This window comes from Nerophis lumbriciformis, linkage group LG11, assembly GCF_033978685.3.
Source record: "Nerophis lumbriciformis linkage group LG11, RoL_Nlum_v2.1, whole genome shotgun sequence".
NCBI classification, from domain to species: Eukaryota; Metazoa; Chordata; class Actinopteri; order Syngnathiformes; family Syngnathidae; genus Nerophis; species Nerophis lumbriciformis.
Genome location: NC_084558.2, coordinates 2,456,112 through 2,480,481, shown reverse-complemented (window position 1 = coordinate 2,480,481; position 24,370 = coordinate 2,456,112). Strand labels below are relative to the sequence as shown.

General features: G+C 38.7%; 2 protein-coding genes across 2 annotated transcripts in view; one reads left to right on the top strand and one right to left on the bottom strand.

Annotated features, from left to right (window-relative positions):
* The window catches only part of LOC133610986 (double C2-like domain-containing protein alpha), a 55,756-nt gene extending 52,804 nt beyond the window's left edge, over positions 1–2,952 (top strand). Inside the window, exon 11 of the mRNA XM_061967800.1 lies at positions 1,407–2,952. Coding sequence (XP_061823784.1) covers positions 1,407–1,543 — 137 coding nt within the window. The 3' untranslated portion in view covers positions 1,544–2,952. The remainder of the gene's footprint in view (positions 1–1,406) is intronic.
* Positions 2,953–6,950: 3,998 nt separating this feature from the next.
* Positions 6,951–22,273, bottom strand: prrt2 (proline-rich transmembrane protein 2). The gene is made up of 5 exons (XM_061967791.1): positions 22,089–22,273; positions 21,450–21,723; positions 15,148–15,440; positions 14,927–15,056; positions 6,951–9,539 (listed from the first exon to the last, which is right to left on the bottom strand). Exons 2-5 carry the CDS (start codon positions 21,655–21,657, stop codon positions 9,523–9,525), a joined length of 648 nt encoding a protein of 215 aa, XP_061823775.1. The 5' UTR covers positions 21,658–21,723; positions 22,089–22,273; the 3' UTR covers positions 6,951–9,522.
* Positions 22,274–24,370: the final 2,097 nt, after the last annotated feature.

Here is a 24,370-nt window from a genome sequence, read left to right as displayed (position 1 = left end):
AAAGATTTGCTATGGGCCCAGTGAATATATTTGATTTTTATCTGGTATCTTTGCAAGACAATTGCTTTTTTTTCCCAAATGGTGCATTTGTCCACTTGCCAATGCTGTTTTTGCTACCTTGCCGAAACACTTTAATTGCTAGTTAGACACATTATGTATCAATATAATTGTTTAAAATTACACAAGTTCTACATAACTCTAGTTATCAGGGCTGCCGCTATCAATTATTTTAGTAATCAAGTAATCCATTGATTAGTTGTTTAATTAAAGGAGTAATTGGATAAAACACACTTTATAGCCTTGATGCGGATTTAGGGAGAATAGTTAAAATAAACAACACATTTCCTGCTTGCCATAACTTTCACTCTTTTTTCTAATACATGTACATCATCTACATTGAAATTGAAGTTTTAACATGTGTGCATTACTAAAATATAAAGACAGACAGATCATGGCACCCACACACAATGTCTGTGTATTTAATGCTACAGGCATCCATGCGGTCCAGATTGTATACGTTTTAATAGTTACACTCATTAAAGGATTATTTGAAGCAACAAAAATACAAATTAATGCTTTGTTCGAATTTATTTAATCAATTAATTGTTGCAGCCCTACTAATTATAAGTCATAATAAAATTTGAACTGATTCAAGACAAATAAAATGAGGAAAAAACAAGAATGATTATTGTCCAATGAGAATTTTGTCAAAATATATGTTGTTCGTAATCTAAAAACTTTTTTTTTTAAATAACATTTCATAAATTTTTTGATCGATTTTTTAAAGTAAATAATAAGAAAATATTTCAAGTTTTTTACACCTCAATCTGTTATAAAACATTTAAGGATTAAATTGGACAAAAAAAAAAGTAGGCCAAAATACATTGTCCAATTACAATAATGTGTTGCCAAATTTTGGGTGAGTTTTATCATATTTAATTTTGAAGGCAACTAAACATTTTTTTAAATTATAAAATACTGAAATTATATTTCACTTACCGTAGTAATTAAATTTGTGCATTGTTACTGTTAAGTTTGCATTGGCTCCTGTAATACCATTTTGAGCGTTATGGGGGATATTGCATCATTGTTGCCACTAACCTTCCCACTATGAAAAATACTAAAATGCAGTTGGAAGTGATTTATTTTTTTACTGACTTAATAGGTCGTTTTGATTACTTGGTTTAGCTGGTTTTCTTCCAGTTATACAAAATAAACAAGGAAACACAATAAAGCATGTTAAAAAAGCTGAAATTCAAACACAGATAACATAAGGTGACTAAAACCTCTCAAATGGTTTTCGAAGTGGTTATGCTGCCTCCTTTATGTGTGTAGTATGAATGACACAGAGTAACATTTAATTACCTTTAATTACTTATGTCCTCTTGTGCCTCCATCGTGGTCAGGGGGCGTCTCCTTAGGGTGCCACTCGCAGGGGGAGACCCTGCAGCACTGGATAGACTGTCTGAAAAACAAGGGCAAGAAAGTGGAGCGCTGGCACACGTTGACCAACGAGCTGCCCGGCTCTACCTTGCAGGAATGAAGCGCATCTCTCAGAACTGATACCCTGCTGTGACAACACGTCTGAAGAGGGCGAATGATGAACGAATCGGATCGTCCCATTCCCGTTTGGAGGATTTTTTGCATGACTGTCAAAGGCAAACAGCTGCCTGATGTTGTGTCATAAAGCAAAACATGTCATCACATTGAAAGACAATGGGTTGAATCACACATCAAAACACTTGCCTGCACAAAGCTGCTTTTTAATCCATCCATCCATCTTCTTCCGCTTATCCGAGGTCGGGTCGCGGGGGCAGCAGCCTAAGCAGGGAAGCCCAGACCTTCCTCTCCCCAGCCACTTCGTCCAGCTCTTTCCGGGGGATCCCGAGGCGTTGCAGGCCAGCCGGGAGACATAGTCTTCCCAACGTGTCCTGGATCTTCCCCGTGGCCTCCTACTGGTCGGACGTGCCCTAAACACCTCCCGAGGGAGGCGTTCGGGTTGCATCCTGACCAGATGCCCAAACCACCTCATCTGGCTCATCTCGATGTGGAGGAGCAGCGGCTTTACTTTGAGCTCCCCCCGGATGGCAGAGCTTCTCACCCTATCTCTAAGGGAGAGCCCTGCCACCCGGCGGAGGAAACTCATTTCGGCCACTTGTACCCGGGATCTTGTCCTGTCGGTCATAACCCAAAGCTCATGACCACAGGTGAGGATGGGAACGTAGATCGACCGGTAAATTGAGAGCCTCACCTTCCGGCTCAGCTCCTTTTTCACCACAACAGATCGATACAGCGTCCGCATTACTGAAGACGCCGCACCGATCCGCCTGTCCATCTCACGATCCACTCTTCCCTCACTTGTGAACAAGACTCCGAGGTACTTGAATTCCTCCACTTGGGGCAGGGTCTCCTCCCCCCTTTTCCATGGACTCGGACTTGGAGGTGCTGATTCCCAACCCAGTCGCTTCACACTCGGCTGCTTTTTAATTACCCTTTTATTTGGGACGCTTGGCTATTTTTTGTGGATTTTAGTGTCAACTGAAAAATCTGTTTACAGGTATTGTTAGGCTACAAACGGGCGGAATACTTAGCTGAGGAACTTTGGAAAAAGTCGATTGGGAAAAGTTAGGACATTTTCAATAACAGCATTTTTACAAACAACATAATACAAAGCATTTAGGTAAGTTTTACTTTGATTAAGGGCAGTTACACATGCAAAAGTACATTACAATGATCTTATTTTTGTGTCATACAAAGACAAACATGCTGGCTAGCATTGTGATGTATTTGTAATATTTTCTTTTGTTTGGCATAAGAGTATATTTGTTTTCCCTGATTTTTCTTAGATAAGATAACACTTTAAATATTATTTAGATTCCTTTAATTTAGACTTATTTTCTGCTCAAGTATTTTTGGTGCACATTGACTAAATTTCATTTTACATTTTCAATTTTAAACACGAGGAAAAATTATAATGTATTCTTGTTTATTCCCATGTATTAAGTTCTCAACTATTCCAGAACATTCCAGGATTTTGCAACCCATATTTTCAAGGTTTCTCTTTACTGGACGCGTTTTAAAACTGTCATTGGTTTACAGAACAACACAAATATTGGAAAATGGTTCTAAAAGTGTAACATTTTGCTGAACAACACTTTTTGTAAAAACGGAGTACTTGCTAATGTATGCTGAAATGATCACAACCAAAACAAAAATGGCGGACGCAATAATTCCCCATTTTAATGGTGGTATATAGGATTAGATGATACTACTGTACTTAAGAGTATGTTACATTTTAAACACGACCAAAACAACAATGTGCAGGGTACATTAATAAGAGTATATATGAATGACTTACAAACTTACAAACTTGCTCCTTTTTAAGCACATACTTGCTGGTAAAGGTTATTCTTCAAAAGGTCGTTTTGAACCGCGAAAGAGACAAGAGTTGGTGCGCATGCGGGTTGAACTACTTTAGAAGGTGACATCGCCATCTATTGGCACGGCGGGCACATTGCAGTCTTTCCAGATTAAACCTCTGGGCATTTTCTTTCCATACATCCATTTTTCTACCGCTTGTCCCTTTCGTTTCCTTTTCATGTAAACATATTCAAACTCATTTGATTTAAGTGAAAATCATGCAACAAATAATTGTATTAATTTAATGATCATTCTATTGGACGTTTCATTATTAAAAAAAGAAAAGAAAAAAGAAGCTTTTGCTGCTATAATGCTTCCCCGGATCTTCAAGTGGACATTTTTGCATCTTTTATTCTGTGAATGTTTCCTTGCAAACAGCAAAACCCAATGAGAGAATCAGCTCTTCCATGTTAACGGCTTCTTTGTCAAATGTTTTGCATGCTTGGTGTCGCTGGAGCTGACTTAATGTACAAAAACGTGCTGCAGGATGACTTGTTCCTAGTGGTGTTGTTCCCAATTGCACTGAGATGTAATTCTCTTTTTATCTGCCAAATGATGGTGTGGGTTGTGGATGTTCAAATTATTATTTTAAGTCATTTTTATTAACAGAGCACAGACTTTATTGATGGATGGCATTACTGAACTATGAAATTAAAGAGGCATGCTGACAAAATATATGTCACTATATATATTGTGGGGGTTTTTCTTGCTTTTTGGTTGTTTTGTCTTCTATAAATGAGCATGATTTATGTTTTTTTTTTCTCATAAAATGTTCATATTGATTTACCATGTGCCTCTGTTTGTTTATTTCCATCATTGAGAGGCCTCAGTGGCACATAGGCAGTCCAATTAATACAAAGCTGCCCTCTAGCGGTCATATTGTGCAGCTGCACATTATGGCACTGCTACATCTTGTCTGGCAGGTATTTAGATAAATAATATGGTGTCAACACAGATACAATCCAGAAGAGAGGAAATAAAACATTAAATTCATAAAAAAAACATGACAAAAATACGATAAAGAAAATGATGGACAGTTGAGGTACAAAAATATGTAAATTAATTAAAAAATATATTAAAAAAACACAATAAAATGCAAGTTAACTTTGATGAAATAATTTGATTTTAATAATCTAAAATAAAAAGAATAATTTTCATTATTTCTAACTGTCAAATAATAATTCAGAGCAAAAACGTAGATTTTCACAAGATAAAATAGAGTTATAATGGAGAATACATCTTTTAAAGTAACTTTCGTGATGCCAAATAAACTATTACCTATTACACTGAGGCCCTGCAAAGGCATCACATTATATTATAGACTGTGCATAAAAATGGCCATGTGGACACGCTGACAGTAAAGCTGACAACATCACAAACAGAAGCAGCACAATGAAGCGGCCAAGGACACGAACAACAACAAATTGTTTGAAATTTCACCAACATATAAAAAAATATATGAAATAAAACCAAACTTATTTCCACATAAAGTTACAGCCTGCAGAGGATGCTATGTGATGTGGTCTCATTCAGAATTAATGAGTCAAATGAGGTTTCAGCTCATTTAACATCAATTAAACCATAATTATCCGTTACAATTATAATCCCATTTCTTGTGCGTAGTCGAGGGAAACACTGCTCTTCTTTTTCCATATTAACCAAATCTACAAAGTACATAACTACGGGATTTATATTAGGATGTTGTGAAATGTTTGCAGTTGTTGTCTGTATGGTTATCATTATTGACTATGCAGTGGCACAGGGTGCTGATGCTGATGATGCCAGTCTGACTCACATGTGGATGCTGATGTGACCCAGCTGGCTAATCCCAGTGACCCACTTAAAGTGCATGTTGCAGACTCGTGTGACCAGCTACTCTGCACCTACCGTCAAATTAGCTGAGTGCAATAAAAAAAATATTATTTATACACTGTATATATCCTTGGCTGTCAACATTTGAACGCCACTAAGAGGGATTTGTGCTGGTTTGGCGTGTTGTGAAGGTGCCTTTGAGTGCATGAAGTTTTGCTGTTTTTTAGGGGTATGACTATTTCTAATGCTGCATAAATGACACAGTGAATCCACCAACTGTTTGTGCATTTGAAATGTATGTCATAATTACATCGTATTCAAATATTAGTTTCGCTATTAATTTGATTAATTTGGAGCATTTGATGCCAACTAGAAAGACATAAATATAACCTGTTACAAAGATCCCCCACACGCTAATTAATAATGAGCCTCATATTATATCTAGCATGGCTATTAATGAAAACTAAAAAAAGGAAAACCATGCAGCTCAACTTCCCATATGATGTCTTTTTTACTAGCTACTAATTCAGATAAATTTTACTTTTTAATTGAATTTAACAAAGTTAACACATATGACTAACGACACAAAAATATCGCATTAATCATATATTTTATATTTTATATTTCAATCAATGCATATTGCGCAAACGGTCCTTTTACTTTAACCGCGAATAAGTACCGTATTTTTCGGAGTATAAGTCGCACCTGCCGAAAATGCATAATAAAGAAGGAAAAAAACATATATAAGTCGCACTATGAAAAAAACTGTGACTTATAGTCCGAAAAATACGGTACCTGAAAAGACTTACAAATGACTTCAGATAAAACTGGTAACTTGTGTCAAGCAAATAAATGAGCAAGTAAAACATTTAAATTTGTAACACATTTTTTTATTAAAATTTCCCTTGTGGATCAATAAAGTTTGTCTAAGTCTAAGTCTACAAAAAAAGATGGTGTATATTCGTAATAATAAATAATATGGATAATAAAACTGCGTTTTTGTTCAAATATTGGGGTATAAGTTCATTTCAATTGCAGCTAATATACTGCGATTAATCACAATTCAAAAGTATGATTATCCTATTCAGAAAAATAATCCTTTCACAACCCTAATTAAGACGGAATCCACAGCGCCTCTGCTGGTGGGAGCCAAGTAGTGCACGTTGTGTCTTTAAATAAAACAACAGAAGAATGAAATACTCTATGAAAATATGCGCACAAAAAGCATATTTTTACAGCGACGACAAAAACCACACTGCATGCGTCGTGTCTTTATTATAAATGTACTGCAGAAGTATAATATCCAAAGTGCTGACTCATGGTTCATACATGAATTAAAACCCCCATTGCATGCCAGTCACCACAAAGACAATCATAATAATCATAATAATAGTAGCCTGGTGCTAATAAGAAGGCCTGTGTGTCTACTACTGGTCAACTATATAAGTCAAGTATGACTACACTATTGAGGATTATATCAGCAGACTACAGTACATCAACTCATGATTACTAGTTGAAATATACATTAGAAGAAAAGTAGCCATGTTCATTTTCATAACAGGAGCCTGTTTGGGGATCACAGTGCGAATCACAGGTAAAGATCTCAGAGAGGGCAAACGGGAGCAGTGTAGAAATTCACAGGAAAGCAAGTGCACGTTTGGTTAACAGAACCCCCGACACACACACTCACTGTGGGGCCATGTACAGTCAAATGCATCTTGTTTTGAATTCATAAAAAGCGCTACCTTGTCACCGAGCAGCAGCATTAAAATGCAGGCCACAACTTTCGCTTTATAGCCAGGGCCGGCTCCTGCATGACCACTCTTCCATGCGGTTGTTTGGGAGCACATGAGGCAATTTGATTGGCAACTTTGAAAATCAAACCCTATATTATTGTAAAAGACTGAAACGGGACCACAAAAAGAGCAAGAGCCGGCACACACGCACGCACACGCACACACACACACACACACACACACACACACACACACACACACACACACACACACACACACACACACACACATACTGGTTATCATTTGGAATGGGGACCAAGTTTTTGATCATCACTTATGGGGACCACCTTTTCTAGAGGTTGTGGAGGCATAAAAAAAATGAGGTAAAAAGGCCACTGCCCAGTTAGCTCATACACGTCTTTAAATCTCTGGATTGATGAAGTACTGTGCTGATCATTCTTACTGGGGTCCCTGGGGAAAAAGAGTTAATATGGTTCATGGGGACCAAATTTCTATAATTTTGCATAATTCACACAAATTTGTACGTGACTACTGAGGACCATTTAAAAAAAAAAAAAAAAAAAATTAAAATTAAATATGACATGATCCTCAGAATACAGCACTACAGCTGTCCTCTTATAGGACATTTCACCACTTAAATGTACCAGCTACAGCCCGATGAGGGGGTTGCTGTGCAAATGTCTCACACTCAAACTAACCAGTAAACATGTTTTATGGGCCAAAGCTTAAAAATCACTTAGGCATCTTCAGAATGGATCTGACTATCATTTAAAAAGGTTTCCCTATAGGGGACCTGTTTTTTTGTCCCCATACCGTCAGAGGTCCCCTAAAGGTGACTGTGTAAACAGAGCGATATCCCCATTAAGTAAGCATTGCCAGAACACACACACACACACACACACACACACACACACACACACAAAGTATTGTATTTGTTACCTTCTTGAGACCACTCTTTCTAAGATATACAAAGATTTGTATTTACAACATTAATAATATATACATACTATGCAAATATAAAAAAGCTTGTTGTGAAAAATGAGTTGGAATCCCACAAGAAAAAGGTCACAATTTCACAAGAAAAACGTAGAATTTTGGCAGTATTATAGTAAAAGTCGTAATTTTACTCAACGGAAGTCAACATTTTACAAGAAAAACTGAACATTTGTGCAATATTATGATAAAAGATGGAAGGTGACTCAATAACAGTCGCAGTTTTACAAGAAAAGCTTAAAGTTTTGGCAATTCTATGAAAAGAGTCCTAATTTTACTCGACAAAAGTCACAATTTTATAAGAACTTTTTTTTTCTTTAAATAAATTTTGGCCAAAGGGGGTGCATTTAAATTCCTTACACAAACTTGTCATTACATATGTTGGCCTGAGGTGGAGCACTTCAAATTTTTTACACACACTTGTTATTTCATATGTTGACCGGAGGCGGAGCACTTTTAAAAACCGTCCGTGCTGCTGAGATAGGCTCTGTGCTGGAGCCTATCTCAGCTGCATTCGGGCGGAAGGCGGGGTACACCCTGGACAAGTCGCCACCTGACACACAGTCAATTTGAGAAATCCCTCCTTTTTGGGACCACCCTAATCTTGATAGATTTCACCACCAGGGGTGCAAATGAGACATTCTCTATTAGATGCAATGCTTTTCTGTATTGGGACCATGATTGATGTCCTAACTTGTTCACCGGTCCTCATATGGAAGGTACTTTTCTTTGTTGATGTCTCAAGAAGGGTAGAAATACAAGAACACACACACACACACGCACACACACACACAACACATCAAAAACCTGTACCTGTGACCGACAAATTTTGAAGGTTCAAGCCAAAACATTAGGTACACCTGCCCTATTCAAAGACATCATGTAACAAGGTGTGTCACATAATAATAACAATAAACATGATACACTTCTTGCCGTGGGTGTACCTAATGTTGCGTCCTGTTGCTACAGTTTCCCTCCTGTACGACGACTCAGTGCTGCAATGACACTTTGGGAACGTTCTGGCGTGTTCTTACCCTGCAACAACAATTGAGACTTGGGATGTTTTTTTGGCACATATTTCCTCTTCTGTAATCCGTTTTTAGCATTAAGCCTCTTTTTTATCCTCGGGCGGGGAGAACGGCAGTCTCAACAAGGTGACAGCGATCGTTTCTTCTCAAAGGATGAAGAGGAGGAGGGTAGAGTCTTTCCGTGTGTGTGAGATGCAGTGTAAAGGTTTCTCCTCCTCGTCTTGAGTCCATGTCCAAAAAAGTCCACCAATCCTCCTTCACCCTTCTATTTCCCATCCCTCCCTTGTGACTCAGCAGCATTTTTGCATAATGTCTTCGATTAGCGGAAAAAAAGGGACTTCTGTAAGATTAGAAGAATATAAATATCAGTGGCTGTGTTTGGTTGCTGTTGTTTTTATGTTAAAGTCCCACATCCAAGGTAACAGCTAGGTGGTAAAAAGACAGGCGGTGCAGGTGAGGGCCAGACAGGATGCAGCTGCCCTTATCATCTCGTTTCATCCTGGCATGAAAACTCAGGTTTTCACATTGACTGAAAAAAAAAAGGAAAAGGAAACGTTATTAGTTGGAGAGCTGTTGCGCAACACTTAAGTAGCATTCTGTATCGGTGCCATTTGCTTCCCTAGAAATTAAATGTATAAATGTGGAATCATTTGAAGTATTTTTAAAATTCATCATTATTTCATCAATAAAAACAAATTCAGTTTGCTTCCCTAAAAATGAAATGTATAAATGTGGAATGATTTGAAGTATTTTTTAAATTCATTATTAAAAAACAATTTTAATTTCAACAAACTTATGTGTTGCCTGTCCCTACTCACTAAAGGCTGTGAATACTTATATACATGTGATTTCTTAAAGTTTTTACAAATTTGCCAAAAAAAAAAATAAATCAAAAAACCTTTCCACATTGTCATTATTGGGTGTTGCGTCTAGAATTTCGAGGAAATAAATGCATTTATTCCATTTTGGAATGTGTCTTCCGCTCAGGGAATAAAACACACTGGTCAATCCCAAATGATTTTGCACTACATATATGTTAAGTAAGAAGAACCACCGAGACAGAATAGTACTTGGCCAAGTTTTACTAAAGCTTTAGGAGACCAGCCCTTACGATGCGATAATAGCAGCATCAAGAAGCGGTCTAAACTCAAACGAAAAAAAAGTCCGCTTATTTAGTGTGAAAACAGCCCCTCCCACCCAGAAAGAAATACAGTTTTTTGTTCTAAACCAGTGGTAGGGAACCTATGGCTCTCGGGCCAGATGTGGCTCTTTTGATGACTGCATCTGGCTTTCAGATAGATCTTAGCTGACATCGCTTAACACGATAAGTCATGAATAATTCCGCTGGTAATCACAGTGTTAAAAATAACGTTCAAAATATAAAACATTCTCATGCATTTTAATCCATCCATCCGTTTTCTACCGCACCTGTTCAAGAAGTCGCATTAATGGTAAGAAGTATTTGATCTATTATTGGTTAGCTTCAGAATAACAATGTTATTAAAAAGCAAAAGAGACTTATTATACTCTAAAAATGTTGGTCTTACTTAAAAATGCACGCATTTAGTTGTATTATATGGCTCTTACGGAAATACATTTTAAAATATTTGGCTTTCATGGCTCTCTCAGCCAAAAAGGTTCCCGGCCCCTGTTCTAAACAGATCAGGCTTACTCCACAAAAAGGGAGTACATTATACTCCCAGTAGACATTCCAGCGTCTTCAAGGTGAAACACAGAGTTTACTAACGAACATAAGGAAAAAACACAAAGTGTACACATGGGAAAATATTAGCTGCTTTAAACATGACTATGGATGCAAAAAGAACACTTGAAAATATATGCATTCTCCACAAAGTGAAGTGAATTATATTTATATAGCGCTTTTCTCTAGTGACTCAAAGCCCTTTACATAGTGAAACCCATTATCTACATCTTGAAGTTACATTTAAACCAGTGTGGGTGGCACTGGGAGTGCGTGGGTAAAGTGTCTTGCCCGAGGACACAACAGCTGTGACTAGGATGGCGGAAGTGGGAATCGAACCTGGAACTTTTAAGACTTAGACTTAGACAAACTTTATTGATCCACAAGGGAAATTGTTCCACACAGTAGCTCAGTTTCAAAGGATGGAAATGATAATGCAGGTACTAAGTAGACAACAAATGTACCATAGTAGCAATATAAAATATAACATATATGTAATATTTACATATGTAATATACAGTATATGTAATATACTGTATATATGGGGATAGGTTGCCAATCAACCTATCCCCGGGTGCATGTCTTTGGAGGTGGGAGGAAGTTACGCAGTCACGGGGAGAACATGCAAACTCCACACAGAAAGATCCCGAGCCCAGGATTGAACCCCAGGACCTTTGTATTGTGAGGCACATGCACTAACCCCTTTTCCACCGTGATGCCGTGCTGTGTTGTACTTACAAAACTAAATTCAGTATATTGTGTTGGTGATTAATGCATGGGCCCTAATGACAGGAAGTGATTGTCTGTAATATGCAAATTACTGCTGGATCTACCGTATTTTCCGCACTATAAGCCGCCCCGGGTTATTAGCCGCACCTTCAATGAATGGTATATTTCAAAACTTTGTTCACCTATAAGCCGCCCCGGGTTATAAGCCGCACCTACGCTGCGCTAAAGGGAATGTCAAAAAAACAGTCAGATAGGTCAGTCAAACTTTAATAATATATTACAAACCAGCGTTCTAACAACTCTGTTCACCCCCAAATGTAATGTGCAAATGTGCAATCACAAAAATATTAACACTCAAAATAGTGCAGAGCAATAGCAACATCAATAACTCAACGTTGCTCGAACGTTAATGTCACACAACACACAAAATAAACATTTAAAGCCCACTTTCTGAAGTTATTCCTCATCCATAAATCCCTCCAATTGTTCGTCGGTGTCTGAATTAAAAAGTTGGGCGAATACGGCATCCAAAGTGGAAGTCATCAGAGTCAGTTTTGCTGTTGTTGTCCAGCAGTTCCGTGAATCCTGCCTTCCGAAAGCTCGGACCACAGTTGAGACCGATCTATCCGCTCAGGCATTTATAATCCATTGGCAGATGTTGGCGTATGTTGTCCGGCGCTGTCTCCCTGTCTTAGTGGCGCAGGTCATCTTGTTGCTGCCTCTACCTACGCACCATTGATTCATTTATGTTCAATTCTCTCGCTGCTACTCTATTTCCGTGTTCTACTGCGTGACTTATTGCCTTGAGTTTGAATTCTGCGTTGTACGCGTGTCTCTTAATAGGAGCCATTTTGTGGTCTTTACAGATGTAAACACACAAATGAAATGAAACGTAATATCCGCGCGCTTCTTGTTCTACGGGGGCGGGTGGTTGCTTACAGTAGAAGAAGAAGTGCTTCCTCTTCTATGGGGGCGGGTGCTTACCTTGGCGGTTGCTTACCGTAGAAGAAGAAGCGCTTCCTCTTCTACGGGGAAAAAGATAACGGCTGTTTACCGTAGTTGCAAGATCTAAATTTTATGAAAATGAATATTTATATTAATCCATATATAAGGCGCACCGGGTTATAAGCCGCACTGTCAGCTTTTGAGAAAATGTGTGGTTTTTAGGTGCGGCTTATAGTGCGGAAAATACGGTACTCTTTATTTTATGCTGCCCTTTTTTTTTGCTGCAGCTGTTACATATACTGTAATATTGTACTTGGTATTTGGGATTTGTTATATATTGTATATATTATATCAAAATATAATATAATATAATACATCAGTATAAATATTACATACCGTATATGTTATATTTTATATTGCTACCACGATACATTTTTAGTGTACTTTATACCTGCATCATCCTTTCCATCCTTACACTTTCCATCCTTTGTAACTGAGCTACTGTGTGGAACAATGTCCCTTGTGGATCAATAACAAATGTTCTAAGTCTAATTAGGATTATTTGACCTTGGCGGAGGTCTGCGTGTGTTCTATTTTATAAGTGAACTCATCACTGAGTGTTATGATAATGCCTTTATTATCCAGGTACAATAACATACATCATAGGTAACATGATACAAGGACAGAAAGACACAATAACACAACACACACACACGAGGCATGCAGGTGTTTACAGCAGGAGGTCGGTCTGTGCAAAACAGGACAAATATGTCAGATTAGGATGAAAATTAGAGATGTCCGACAATTGCTTTAACATGTAATATCAGAAATGATCGGTTTCAACCTCCCGATTTTCCCGGGAGACTCCTGAATTTCAGTGCCCCTCCCGAAAATCTCCCGGGGCAACCATTATCCCGATTTCCACCCAGACAACATTATTGGGGGCGTGCCTTAAAGGCACTGCCTTTAGCGTCCTCCACAACCTGTCGTCACGTCCGCTTTCCTCCATACGGCCCCAGTCTTTTACACACACATAAGTGAATGCAAGGCATTCTTGATCAACAGCCATACAGTTCACACTGAGGGTGGCCGTATAAACAACTTTAACACTGTTACAAATATTCGCCGCACTGTGAACCCACACCAAACAAGAATGACAAACACATTCCGGGAGAACATCCACACCGTAACACACCAGAACAAATACCCAGAACCCCTTGCAGCACTAACTCTTCCGGGACGCTACAATATACACCCCCGCTACCACCAAACCCCGACCCCCCAACCCCGCTCCCGCCCACCAAGTTAATGTTGATATTTACCTCAGAAGGCTGCAAATAGAAAAGAGGCATTACATTTTTTATTAAAATTGTATTTAATATACAATTGATGTTTTTTCGTTTGTTTTTTGAAAGTTGATTTTGCACTATTAAATTATATAAGCGTTGCTTCTTCCATATTCAGTGTTAAAGCAATTCAGTGTAGCAAACTGAGCAATAATAAATCTCCCAAATTCGGAGGTCTCAAGGTTGGCAAGTATGCTCTAGTATACTCTGGACTGAAGCTGTGTGCCTTCATTGTTTTTGTAGCTGTTGTTTTGAGGCATGTTTAAAAAAATAATAATAATAATGCACTTTGTGAAAGTCAAAGTATAGTATTTCCCATAGTTGTAGTGGGTATCAGGATTATCTCAGGGAGAGCATGTCCCAAATTCCAAGCTGCTGTTGTGAGGCATGTTTAAAAAAAAAAAAAAGCACTTTGTGACTTCAATAATAAATATGGCAGTGCCATGTTGGCACTTTTTTCCATAACTGGAGTTGAAGTTGTTCTCTTATTTTGGAAAACCTTGTTTTTGATCGATTTATTGAAACTTGTATTAGTAGATTGCACAGTACAGTACATATTCCGTATGTACTGTACCGACGTTGGGACGGTATAGCTCGGTTGGTAAAGCGGCTGTGCCAGCAACTTGAGGGTTGCAGGTTCAATCCCCGCTTCCGCCATCCTAGTTATTGCCGTTGTGTCCTTGGGCAAGACACTTTACCCACCTGCTCCCAGTGCCACCCACACTGCTTTAAATGTAACTTAGATATTGGCTTTCACTATGCAAAGCGCTTTGAGTCACTAGAGAAAAGCGCTATATAAATATAATTCACTTCACAATTGACCACTAAATGAATACGTTTTTCAACTTGTTTAAGTCGGGGTCCACGTTAATCAATTCATGGTAAAGTTACATTGTTTAATGCATCACAACAAAATTAGGCATAATAATGTGTTAATTCCACCACTGTATATATCGGTATGGGTTGATATCGGAATCGGTAATTAAGAGTTGGACAATATCGGCAAAAAAGCCATTATTGGACATCTCTAGTGAAAATGACATGATCGTGATAGAAGAATGATCACAGTAGAATGGGGAATAAACCATTTTTGGAGGGTGGCAGGTGTTTATAGATATTAAAAGTTCTCAGGTGAAGAAGAGGGATAGACAGGAGGGGAACGTAAAGGTTAAAGGTCAGATTTGGGACACTCACTGGCCAGGTTGACAATGCAGGCGATGATAATGATGGTTCCGCCCACTAGGGACACCACGGACAGCATCTTAGCCACACGGCCCAGACGCACGGCGCCGTCCAGGTTGCCCTGCTCCAGACTGTTTTTAGACTGCAGAGAGAGAGAGAGAGAGAGAGAGAGGCGGGCGTGTCAGAGACGACCACTACGTACCCCGCCGGGCACTGATGACGAGCGTTCTCACCATGATGGAGTAGACGAATCCCACAATGTTGATGGGCCACACGGGGCAGAAGCAGGCCAGCACGGAGAGCAGGAGGTAGTCCTTCACCTTGGTGCGGTCCAAGGGGGGGTTGGTGGCGATGCTGGAGTGGCGCGACAGCGAGGGCCTGGGGGAGAAAGCGGTGTAGCCGATGGAGCTCGCCCTGCTGCCCTTCCTGGTCTTGGCGTGATGGGGGTAGGAGATGGAGTGCTGCCGTCTGGGCGGCGACGAGATGACGGGGGAGGAGGTGCTGTTGGAGGCGTGGACGCCGTTACCTTAAAAGGATGACATGTACATTGGTTACGTATATAAGCCAAATATTCTTTCAGGGAAAAAAAACATAATATATTACAAACACCCATTTCAAAAAATATATTAGACAACACTGAATACAAGACAAACATTCTTTAAGGAAAACAAATATAAGCTCACCATGAATATAAGACAGACACTCGCTAAAGAAAACAATATAAGACCATCCTGCAATGTCATTTTGTTTATATTATATTTTGGCATTAGCCAAAAAGCTCTCTCCCGGTTGCAGTTAGTCCAGAATGCGGCAGCAGGACTTTTAACAGGGGCCAGGAGACGCCAGCATATAACCCCGATCCTTGAGAGTTTGCACTGGCTTCCTGTTCATTTTAGAATTGATTTTAAAACCTTGCTGTTTGTTTTTAAAGCTTTACATGGACTGGCACCTCAGTATATCTCAGACCTCATCCAAACTTACAATCCTGCGCGCGCTCTGAGGTCCGAGAGCCAGCTCCAGCTCGTGGTGTCCAAGACCAGACTTAAAACCAGGGGAGACAGGGCCTTCTCTGTGGTCGGCCCTAAGCTCTGGAACACTCTGCCCCTCCATGTTCCAACTGCTCCCACAGTGGACTCTTTTAAGTCTGGTCTTAAGACCCACTTTTATTCTCTGGCTTTTAACACTACGTGAGTTGTGTGCTCCTCTGTTGTCCTCTGTGTTTTTAACATTTTGCTTTTTGCTTTCTATTTACTGTTTTAATTGGTTTTACCCTTTGAAATTGTTTTTAATCACATTTATTTTATATTGTTTTTAATTGTGTTTAATATTGTTGTGCAGCACTTTGGAAACATTTTGTTGTTTAAATGTGCTATATAAATAAAGTGGATTGGATTGGATTGGATAGATTATATGCAATCTGTTGTTGTGTTCCCTAATTTGAGTGTACATAAACAAAGGTGTGTGTGTTGCTGAGTCCGACTTGGACATAATCTGGACTGTACATAAATGCTTATTTTGAAAATGTAATTTTGTTTATAGATTATATGCAATCTGTTGTGTTCCCTAATTGTCAGTGTACATAAATGAAGGTGTGTGTTGCTGAGTCCGACCTGGACATCATCTGGACTGGACCTGGTTTTAAGAACCCTTTAAACCAGGGGTCCCCAAACTTTTTGACTCGGGGGCCGCTATATGTGTATATATATATATATATATATATATATATATATATATATATATATTCCGAGCGCAATGATGTCACGTTATCGATGGGAAAATGCATTTTTAGACAATATGATTTGCCTGAGCGGCTAGGAGACATCGAGAGTAACAAGTGGTAGAAAATGGATTAGAAAGGACAGGTTTAAAATTTTTTTTATAAAAAATAAAATAAATATTTTATTTTATTTTTTTAACTTGGGGCTGATAAACCAGGATTAAAAAGGTTTCGAATTAAAATGATCGTAATACCGCAAATTTGATAAACTCACGGACTGGTGATACTGCTCATTTCGTAGAGAAAAAAAGCTAGTGCGCTAATCGTCTTTCCTCATTAAAATTGACATACTTCAATCCAAACTTATGTAAACACATGGGAAATGCATTTTTAGACACAATGATTTGCCTGAGCAGCTAGGAGACAGAGTAACAAGTGGTAGAAAATGGATTAGAAAGGAGAGAATTAAAAAATAAAGAAATAAATAACGTTTTTGGGACTTCCCGCGGGCCGGATTTTGGACGCTGGCGGGCCGGATCTGGCCCGTGAGCCATAGTTTGGGGACCCCTGCTGTAAACAATCTAATTTCATTGACAACCTGGTCTGGTTAATAAGGTCCTTTTTTTTAAAATAAAATAAAATAAGATGAATAAATAAAAAACATTTTCTTGAATAAAAAAAGAAAGTAAAACAATAAAAAAACAATTACATAAAAATAGTAATTAATGAAAATGTTAGTGGACCAGCAGCACACACAATCATGTGTGCTTCAAGGACTGTATCCCTTGTAGACTGCATTGTTCTATATTGTAGGAACCAGGAATTTAATAACAGAAAGAAACAACCCCTTTTGTGTGAATGAGTGTGAATGAGTGTAAATGGGGGAGGGCGGTTTTTTGGGGGGGGTTGGTGCACTAATTGTAAGTGTATCTTGTGTTTTTTATGTTGATTTAATAAAATTATTTAAAAAAAAACCATCCTGCTTTTAAGATAAAAACTATTTGGTTCTCAAACTTTTTTCACCAAGTACCACCTCAGAAAAAACTTGGCTTTCCAAGTACCACCATTAAAAATACAGTAGCGTAGTAGGCCTGAGTACCGTATTCATTAAAAACAGGGCAGATGTTTTATTCAACAAATATATTAAACATTTTGCCCCTTGTAACATTACACACAGTTTGAACAGTAACACGGTTGTTGAATATAGGAAAATAAAACACTGTACTTAATATTAATCAAATCTTTGGCGTACCTCTAGATAGAGCCGGCATACCAGAGTTTGAGAATCAATGTTATCGAGTGTACAGTAATAGCAGCACCGAGTGATCAGATAATAGATTACATGGAATAATAAAGTTTACATTAAAATGTAAACAACATATAAAAACAAAGGTTGACTTAGCAAGTATATTTGTTATTTTTGGCCATTGTAGCACTACACACAGCTTGAACAGTAACACTGTGTTTGAATATTTAATTCAGTAAATTATTTGGCGTACCACTAAATGTAGCCCATGTACCACCGTTTAAGAGTCACTGCACTGGATAAAGAAAAAAATAATAAGATCAACCTGCAAATAAGACAACACTCTTTAAGGGGGGGGGGGGGGGGGTTAAGACCCCATTTAATATAAAACAAACATACTTTAAAGAAAAAACATATAAGACCACCCTGAAAAAAAGACAAACACTCTTTCACAAGACCCATGTTAAAGAAAAATGGCTAACTTTTGAGACAACTTTTTATTTAGCAGGTCTTTTTGTTGCTCTTAGTCGCAAGTGACAGGAGGAAAAGCTCCGGCTGGCTTAGGGGGAGAAGTCGCCAGGCGCCACCTGTTGGTTTGCATGTATTGATCATTTTGTTAGCCAATGGATACATTTCAGTTGAAATTACTTGGGTTTTCTACAAGTTCTTCAGATACATTGATATCGTCATGTCCCGTAGAATGATATCGTATTGCAAGTTACTCTTGTTTCTTCTTGCACATTTAACATGAAAAAAAAGTATTAAAGAATTGTGATATATTAATTTTCTCCTTCATATTTTGCATTATTACTGTGATGTAGCCCTCCCCCACCCCGCATACCACAAATTGTGTAATCACTCTTTTACAATACTGCCATTACTAAATTTCACACGTTACTCTTTTATGACCAATATGTCCGATACAGGTACCGGTACGTATTGTATTCAAAACACAACAAGTGCCCTAACAAGAAAGTAGTCACTACATGTGTGAATGTCGGATGGTGTCAGTAATGCAGTATCAATACGATCCCACTCTAGATAATGTTTCTCATTTCTATAAGTTTTTTCTTCTTTCGTTACACAGATCAGTGATTCTCAAACTGTGGTACATGAGCTCCATCTAGTGGTACGCCAAATAATGACTTGATTATAGGACAGTGTTTTATTTTCATATATTGAAAAGTTCAAACACAGTGTTACTGTTCAAACTGTGTGGTCAAAAACATTAGATTTAAACATTTACCTCGTTTTTTAACGAATACTTAGGCCTACTATGCTTTGTGTTTTCTGAGGTGGTACTTGGTATTAAAAAAAAAGAAGTTTGAAAACCACACGTATAGATAATGTCATATATCGCTGTATCGCGATATTATCATTGGGGATGATATTGTATCACAAGTTTCTCAGTAGAAACAGTCTTCTTGCACATTTGAAAAATAAACAAATACTTATGACTTTTAACACAAAAGTGTGTAACTCTCTTTGATGACTTCTGTAGATTAATACCAAAAAATATGCATGTTTTCTCTTCATGGGTTGCATTAATACTCTTTTTTTTTTTTTTTTTTACAGAATATTGTGTAATTGCTGTATCGTGATACTGCGCAATATTGTTTGTGAGTTTTTTTAATGATGCCAATAAGCATGTATTCAAAACACAACACACATCATATTGAAAAGTATATAGTCATTGTATGCAAATGTTGGATGGTATCAGCGTTACGGTATCCATCCTGGAACTTGCAATTCATGTTTGTGACCCGCTCCATTCCTGCTTTTCCCTTTTGATACCGCAAAATCACATATTGGTGGGGGTGCATGTTTTCTTTTGGCGATATCACATGATCGCTGTGTCGTGCTGTTGTACTATACTGTATGTTGTTTAAAGTTAAAAGTTAAAGTACCACTGATAGTCTCACACACACACTAGGTGTGTTGAAATTACCCTCTGTGTTTGACCCATCCCCTTGTTCCACCCCGTGGGAGGTGAGGGGAGCAGTGAGCCGCAGCGGTGGCCGCGCTCGGGAATCATTTTAGTGATTTAACCCCCAATTCCAACCCTTGATGCTGAGTGCCAAGCAGGGAGGTAATGGGTCCCATTTTTATAGTCTTTGGTATGACTCGGCCGGGGTTTGAACTCACAACCTACCTAACCACAAGGCCACTGAGCAGGTATTTACATTCTAATGTAAACTTTATTATTTCGTTTAATCTACTATCTGATTACTCAGTGCTGTACACTCGATAACATTGATTCTCAAACTCTCTATCTAGTGTTACGCCAAATGTTTGATTCGTATTAAGTACAGTGTTTTATTTTCCTTTATTCAAAAACAGTGTTACTGTTCAAACTGCTGAGTTGAGTTGAGTTTGAGTTTATTTGGAACATGCATGCATACAACATGATGTATCACAATTTCCAGTTTCTCTTTTCAACATGTTCAAAAAGGAGTAGGAAGAAACAGCGCTTATTTAATCCTACCCCTGTTTCTTTACATAGCAGTTGCTAATTTATTCACAATATACAATAAAAAATAATTAAATAATAATTGGTGAAGTAAGTTATATTTCATATGGTGAGATGCGTAAGATTATCTAGAAAATGAATGGATGGATGAAATAAATTCAGAATGTTTATCACGGTTCTTCTTCTTTGCACTTTGTAAACACTTTAAGTTTGAAGAGTTTCTTGAAGTTTAGTACATTGTTTGATTTCTTTGCTTAGTCCAGTCCATAATTGAATTCCACATACTGATATACTGAAGGTCTTAATTGTTGTACGTGCGTACAAATGTTTTAAATTACATTTTTCTCGAAGATTATATTTCTCCTTGTGGAGGGAAAGTCACCGCCTCTGCCCATGGTACTGAGGACGAGCACCGGCGGGCATGGTGTTGACGGCAAGACACAGCTGGCAAGTGATTAGATGTCACAGGTGGTACGTGTTAATCTAATCATCTGTTGTCTTTAACAGTAGATTGGGAGTGACGGAAACGTCACGACATGCTGAAAAACATTTTGGAAAGATCTTGTAAAAAAAAAAACATTAAAACTTTGTTAAACCTGCACGCTTGGCTCTTGTGCCGTGTCTACAGTGGAGCTGCTAGGAAGCGACTTCCACACTCCTCTATTGTTGAGAAGAATTGTTGTATATTCTTGGGTAGCAGATTATAGTTTGCTTTGTGCATCATTTTAGTTGTTTGCAAATTCACTATGTCGTGGAATTTCAGTATTTTTGATTGAATAAATAAAGGGTTTTTATGTTCTCTACATCCAACATTATGTATTATTCTAACTGATCTTTTCTTCCGTGTAACTGTGTGTAATGCTACAAGGGGCAACATATTTGTTGAATAAAACATCTGCCCTGTTTTTACTGAATACTTAGGCTTACTACGCTACTGTATTTTGATGTTGGTCATTATGGTGGTACTTGGAGAGAGATTTGAGAACCACTGCCCTATATGATGTTGCTGCTACTGGAACCTTCATTTCCCTGAGGGAACACGCCCTTGGAGTCCGCAAAGTTCTATCTAAATCTCTATCAATGATTCTAAAAAGTGACTTACTGCTCTTCAGTTTCTCATTGATGACGATGACCAGCTCGTCTTTGGAGAGGTTGACGCCACAGAGGAGCTGCTCCCCCACGGCAAGGGGAGGGCACGACGTGGCGGTGGAGGCTTGGCTATACCCTGGGTCTTCCTGGTCCAGCAGGGACGGTCGCTCCTCTCCGGGCCAAACAGATGGAGACGACGCAGGCATCATGTTGACGTCCATGGAGGATCACAGCCCCAAATGAAAATAAAATGTAAAAAAAACACCCACAATGCTTTGCTTGTGCACCTAAGGAGCAGAGGGGGAGGAATTAAATGGATGCTGGTCAAATTGAACATCCTTGCTGGCATCGCCATGGTGACAAATGATGATAAACAAACACACACATAGTGCATGTGATAAAAGCAGAGTGCAGGTGTGTACACAAGGTTGTGTACACACTCGAACCAGCTTGTGGTGGACATTACAATAAAGCAGTAATAAGGAGGGACAATGGGACAAAGGAACAATCCTCACTAATTAGCTTAGCTTCCAATGCGGTAAAGCAAAAGCAGCAGTCGCCACATTGCATTTGTTTTTTTCATTACAGCATAATTGATTGTTTTTGCAAAACACAACCATGAAGAAACGTGTAGAAGTAAAAAGAAACTGACCTTTTTGTTGTTGTTGTTGTTGTTGTTGTTAATCCAGCGTTTTCTTCAACAGCGTGTCAAATGATGGCATCGTTCGTTTTTATCGACAGCAAAAAAAATGGCTACGACGTGTTTGTGTGTACCCGAGGAAGGGAGGAAGTCCGTGTGTGTGTGTGTGTGTGTGTGTGTGTGTGTGTGTGTGTGTGTTTGTGTGAGGATGAGGATGGTCATATGGAAGATGCAGGGCGGGCCGGAGAAGGGGAGGGAGCGTGTATGTGTGTGTGTGTGTGTGTGTGTGTGTGTGTGTGTATTTGTGTGAAATGAAAAGTGAGAGCCGACTGTTTTGGCACCGACGGTTTGATACAAATGGATCAAACATGGCTCATTTCAAGATAATACTTTTATATTAAAAAAAAAAATTAGCTGTATTACTTTTAATTATTACAAATCACCAAAATGTGTCAGTATTTACTTTCCAGAAAGACAACTATTTTAATATTCAAAAGCAGAGTTACATATATATCCATTGATTATGTACAATTTACAGTATAATATTAATATATATAGTTGAGGTTACTGTGGTTTATCAGTTATACAGTGCTCAATTCCAGAGTAGAGCGGAATAAACATTAGGTCAGGAAAAAACCCAGAGGCTATTTCATCCCTACAAGCCTGTTTTGCAGGTTTCTCTGCTCTTCAGGGGATTTTATAAATAAAATAAAAATTCCCTGAATTGTATTTATAAAATCCCTTGAAGAGCAGAAAAACCTGCAAAACAGGCTTGTAGAGATAAAATAGCATGTTTTTCCTGACCTAACATATACAGGTAAAAGCCAGTAAATTAGAATATTTTGAAAAACTTGATTTATTTCAGTAATTGCATTCAAAAGGTGTAACTTGTACATTATATTTATTCATTGCACACAGACTGATGCATTCAAATGTTTATTTCATTTAATTTTGATGATTTGAAGTGGCAACAAATGAAAATCCAAAATTCCGTGTGTCACAAAATTAGAATATTACTTAAGGCTAATACAAAAAAGGGATTTTTAGAAATGTTGGCCAACTGAAAAGTATGAAAATGAAAAATATGAGCATGTACAATACTCAATACTTGGTTGGAGCTCCTTTTGCCTCAATTACTGCGTTAATGCGGCGTGGCATGGAGTCGATGAGTTTCTGGCACTGCTCAGGTGTTATGAGAGCCCAGGTTGCTCTGATAGTGGCCTTCAACTCTTCTGCGTTTTTGGGTCTGGCATTCTGCATCTTCCTTTTCACAATACCCCACAGATTTTCTATGGGGCTAAGGTCAGGGGAGTTGGCGGGCCAATTTAGAACAGAAATACCATGGTCCGTAAACCAGGCACGGGTAGATTTTGCGCTGTGTGCAGGCGCCAAGTCCTGTTGGAACTTGAAATCTCCATCTCCATAGAGCAGGTCAGCAGCAGGAAGCATGAAGTGCTCTAAAACTTGCTGGTAGATGGCTGCGTTGACCCTGGATCTCAGGAAACAGAGTGGACCGACACCAGCAGATGACATGGCACCCCAAACCATCACTGATGGTGGAAACTTTACACTAGACTTCAGGCAACGTGGATCCTGTGCCTCTCCTGTCTTCCTCCAGACTCTGGGACCTCGATTTCCAAAGGAAATGCAAAATTTGCATGGTTGGGTGATGGTTTGGGGTGCCATGTCATCTGCTGGTGTCGGTCCACTCTGTTTCCTGAGATCCAGGGTCAACGCAGCCGTCTACCAGCAAGTTTTAGAGCACTTCATGCTTCCTGCTGCTGACCTGCTCTATGGAGATGGAGATTTCAAGTTCCAACAGGACTTGGCGCCTGCACACAGCGCAAAATCTACCCATGCCTGGTTTACGGACCATGGTATTTCTGTTCTAAATTGGCCCGCCAACTCCCCTGACCTTAGCCCCATAGAAAATATGTGGGGTATTGTGAAAAGGAAGATGCAGAATGCCAGACCCAAAAACGCAGAAGAGTTGAAGGCCACTATCAGAGCAACCTGGGCTCTCATAACACCTGAGCAGTGCCAGAAACTCATCGACTCCATGCCACGCCGCATTAACGCAGTAATTGAGGCAAAAGGAGCTCCAACCAAGTATTGAGTATTGTACATGCTCATATTTGTCATTTTCATACTTTTCAGTTGGCCAACATTTCTAAAAATCCCTTTTTTGTATTAGCCTTAAGTAATATTCTAATTTTGTGACACACGGAATTTTGGATTTTCATTTGTTGCCACTTCAAATCATCAAAATTAAATGAAATAAACATTTGAATGCA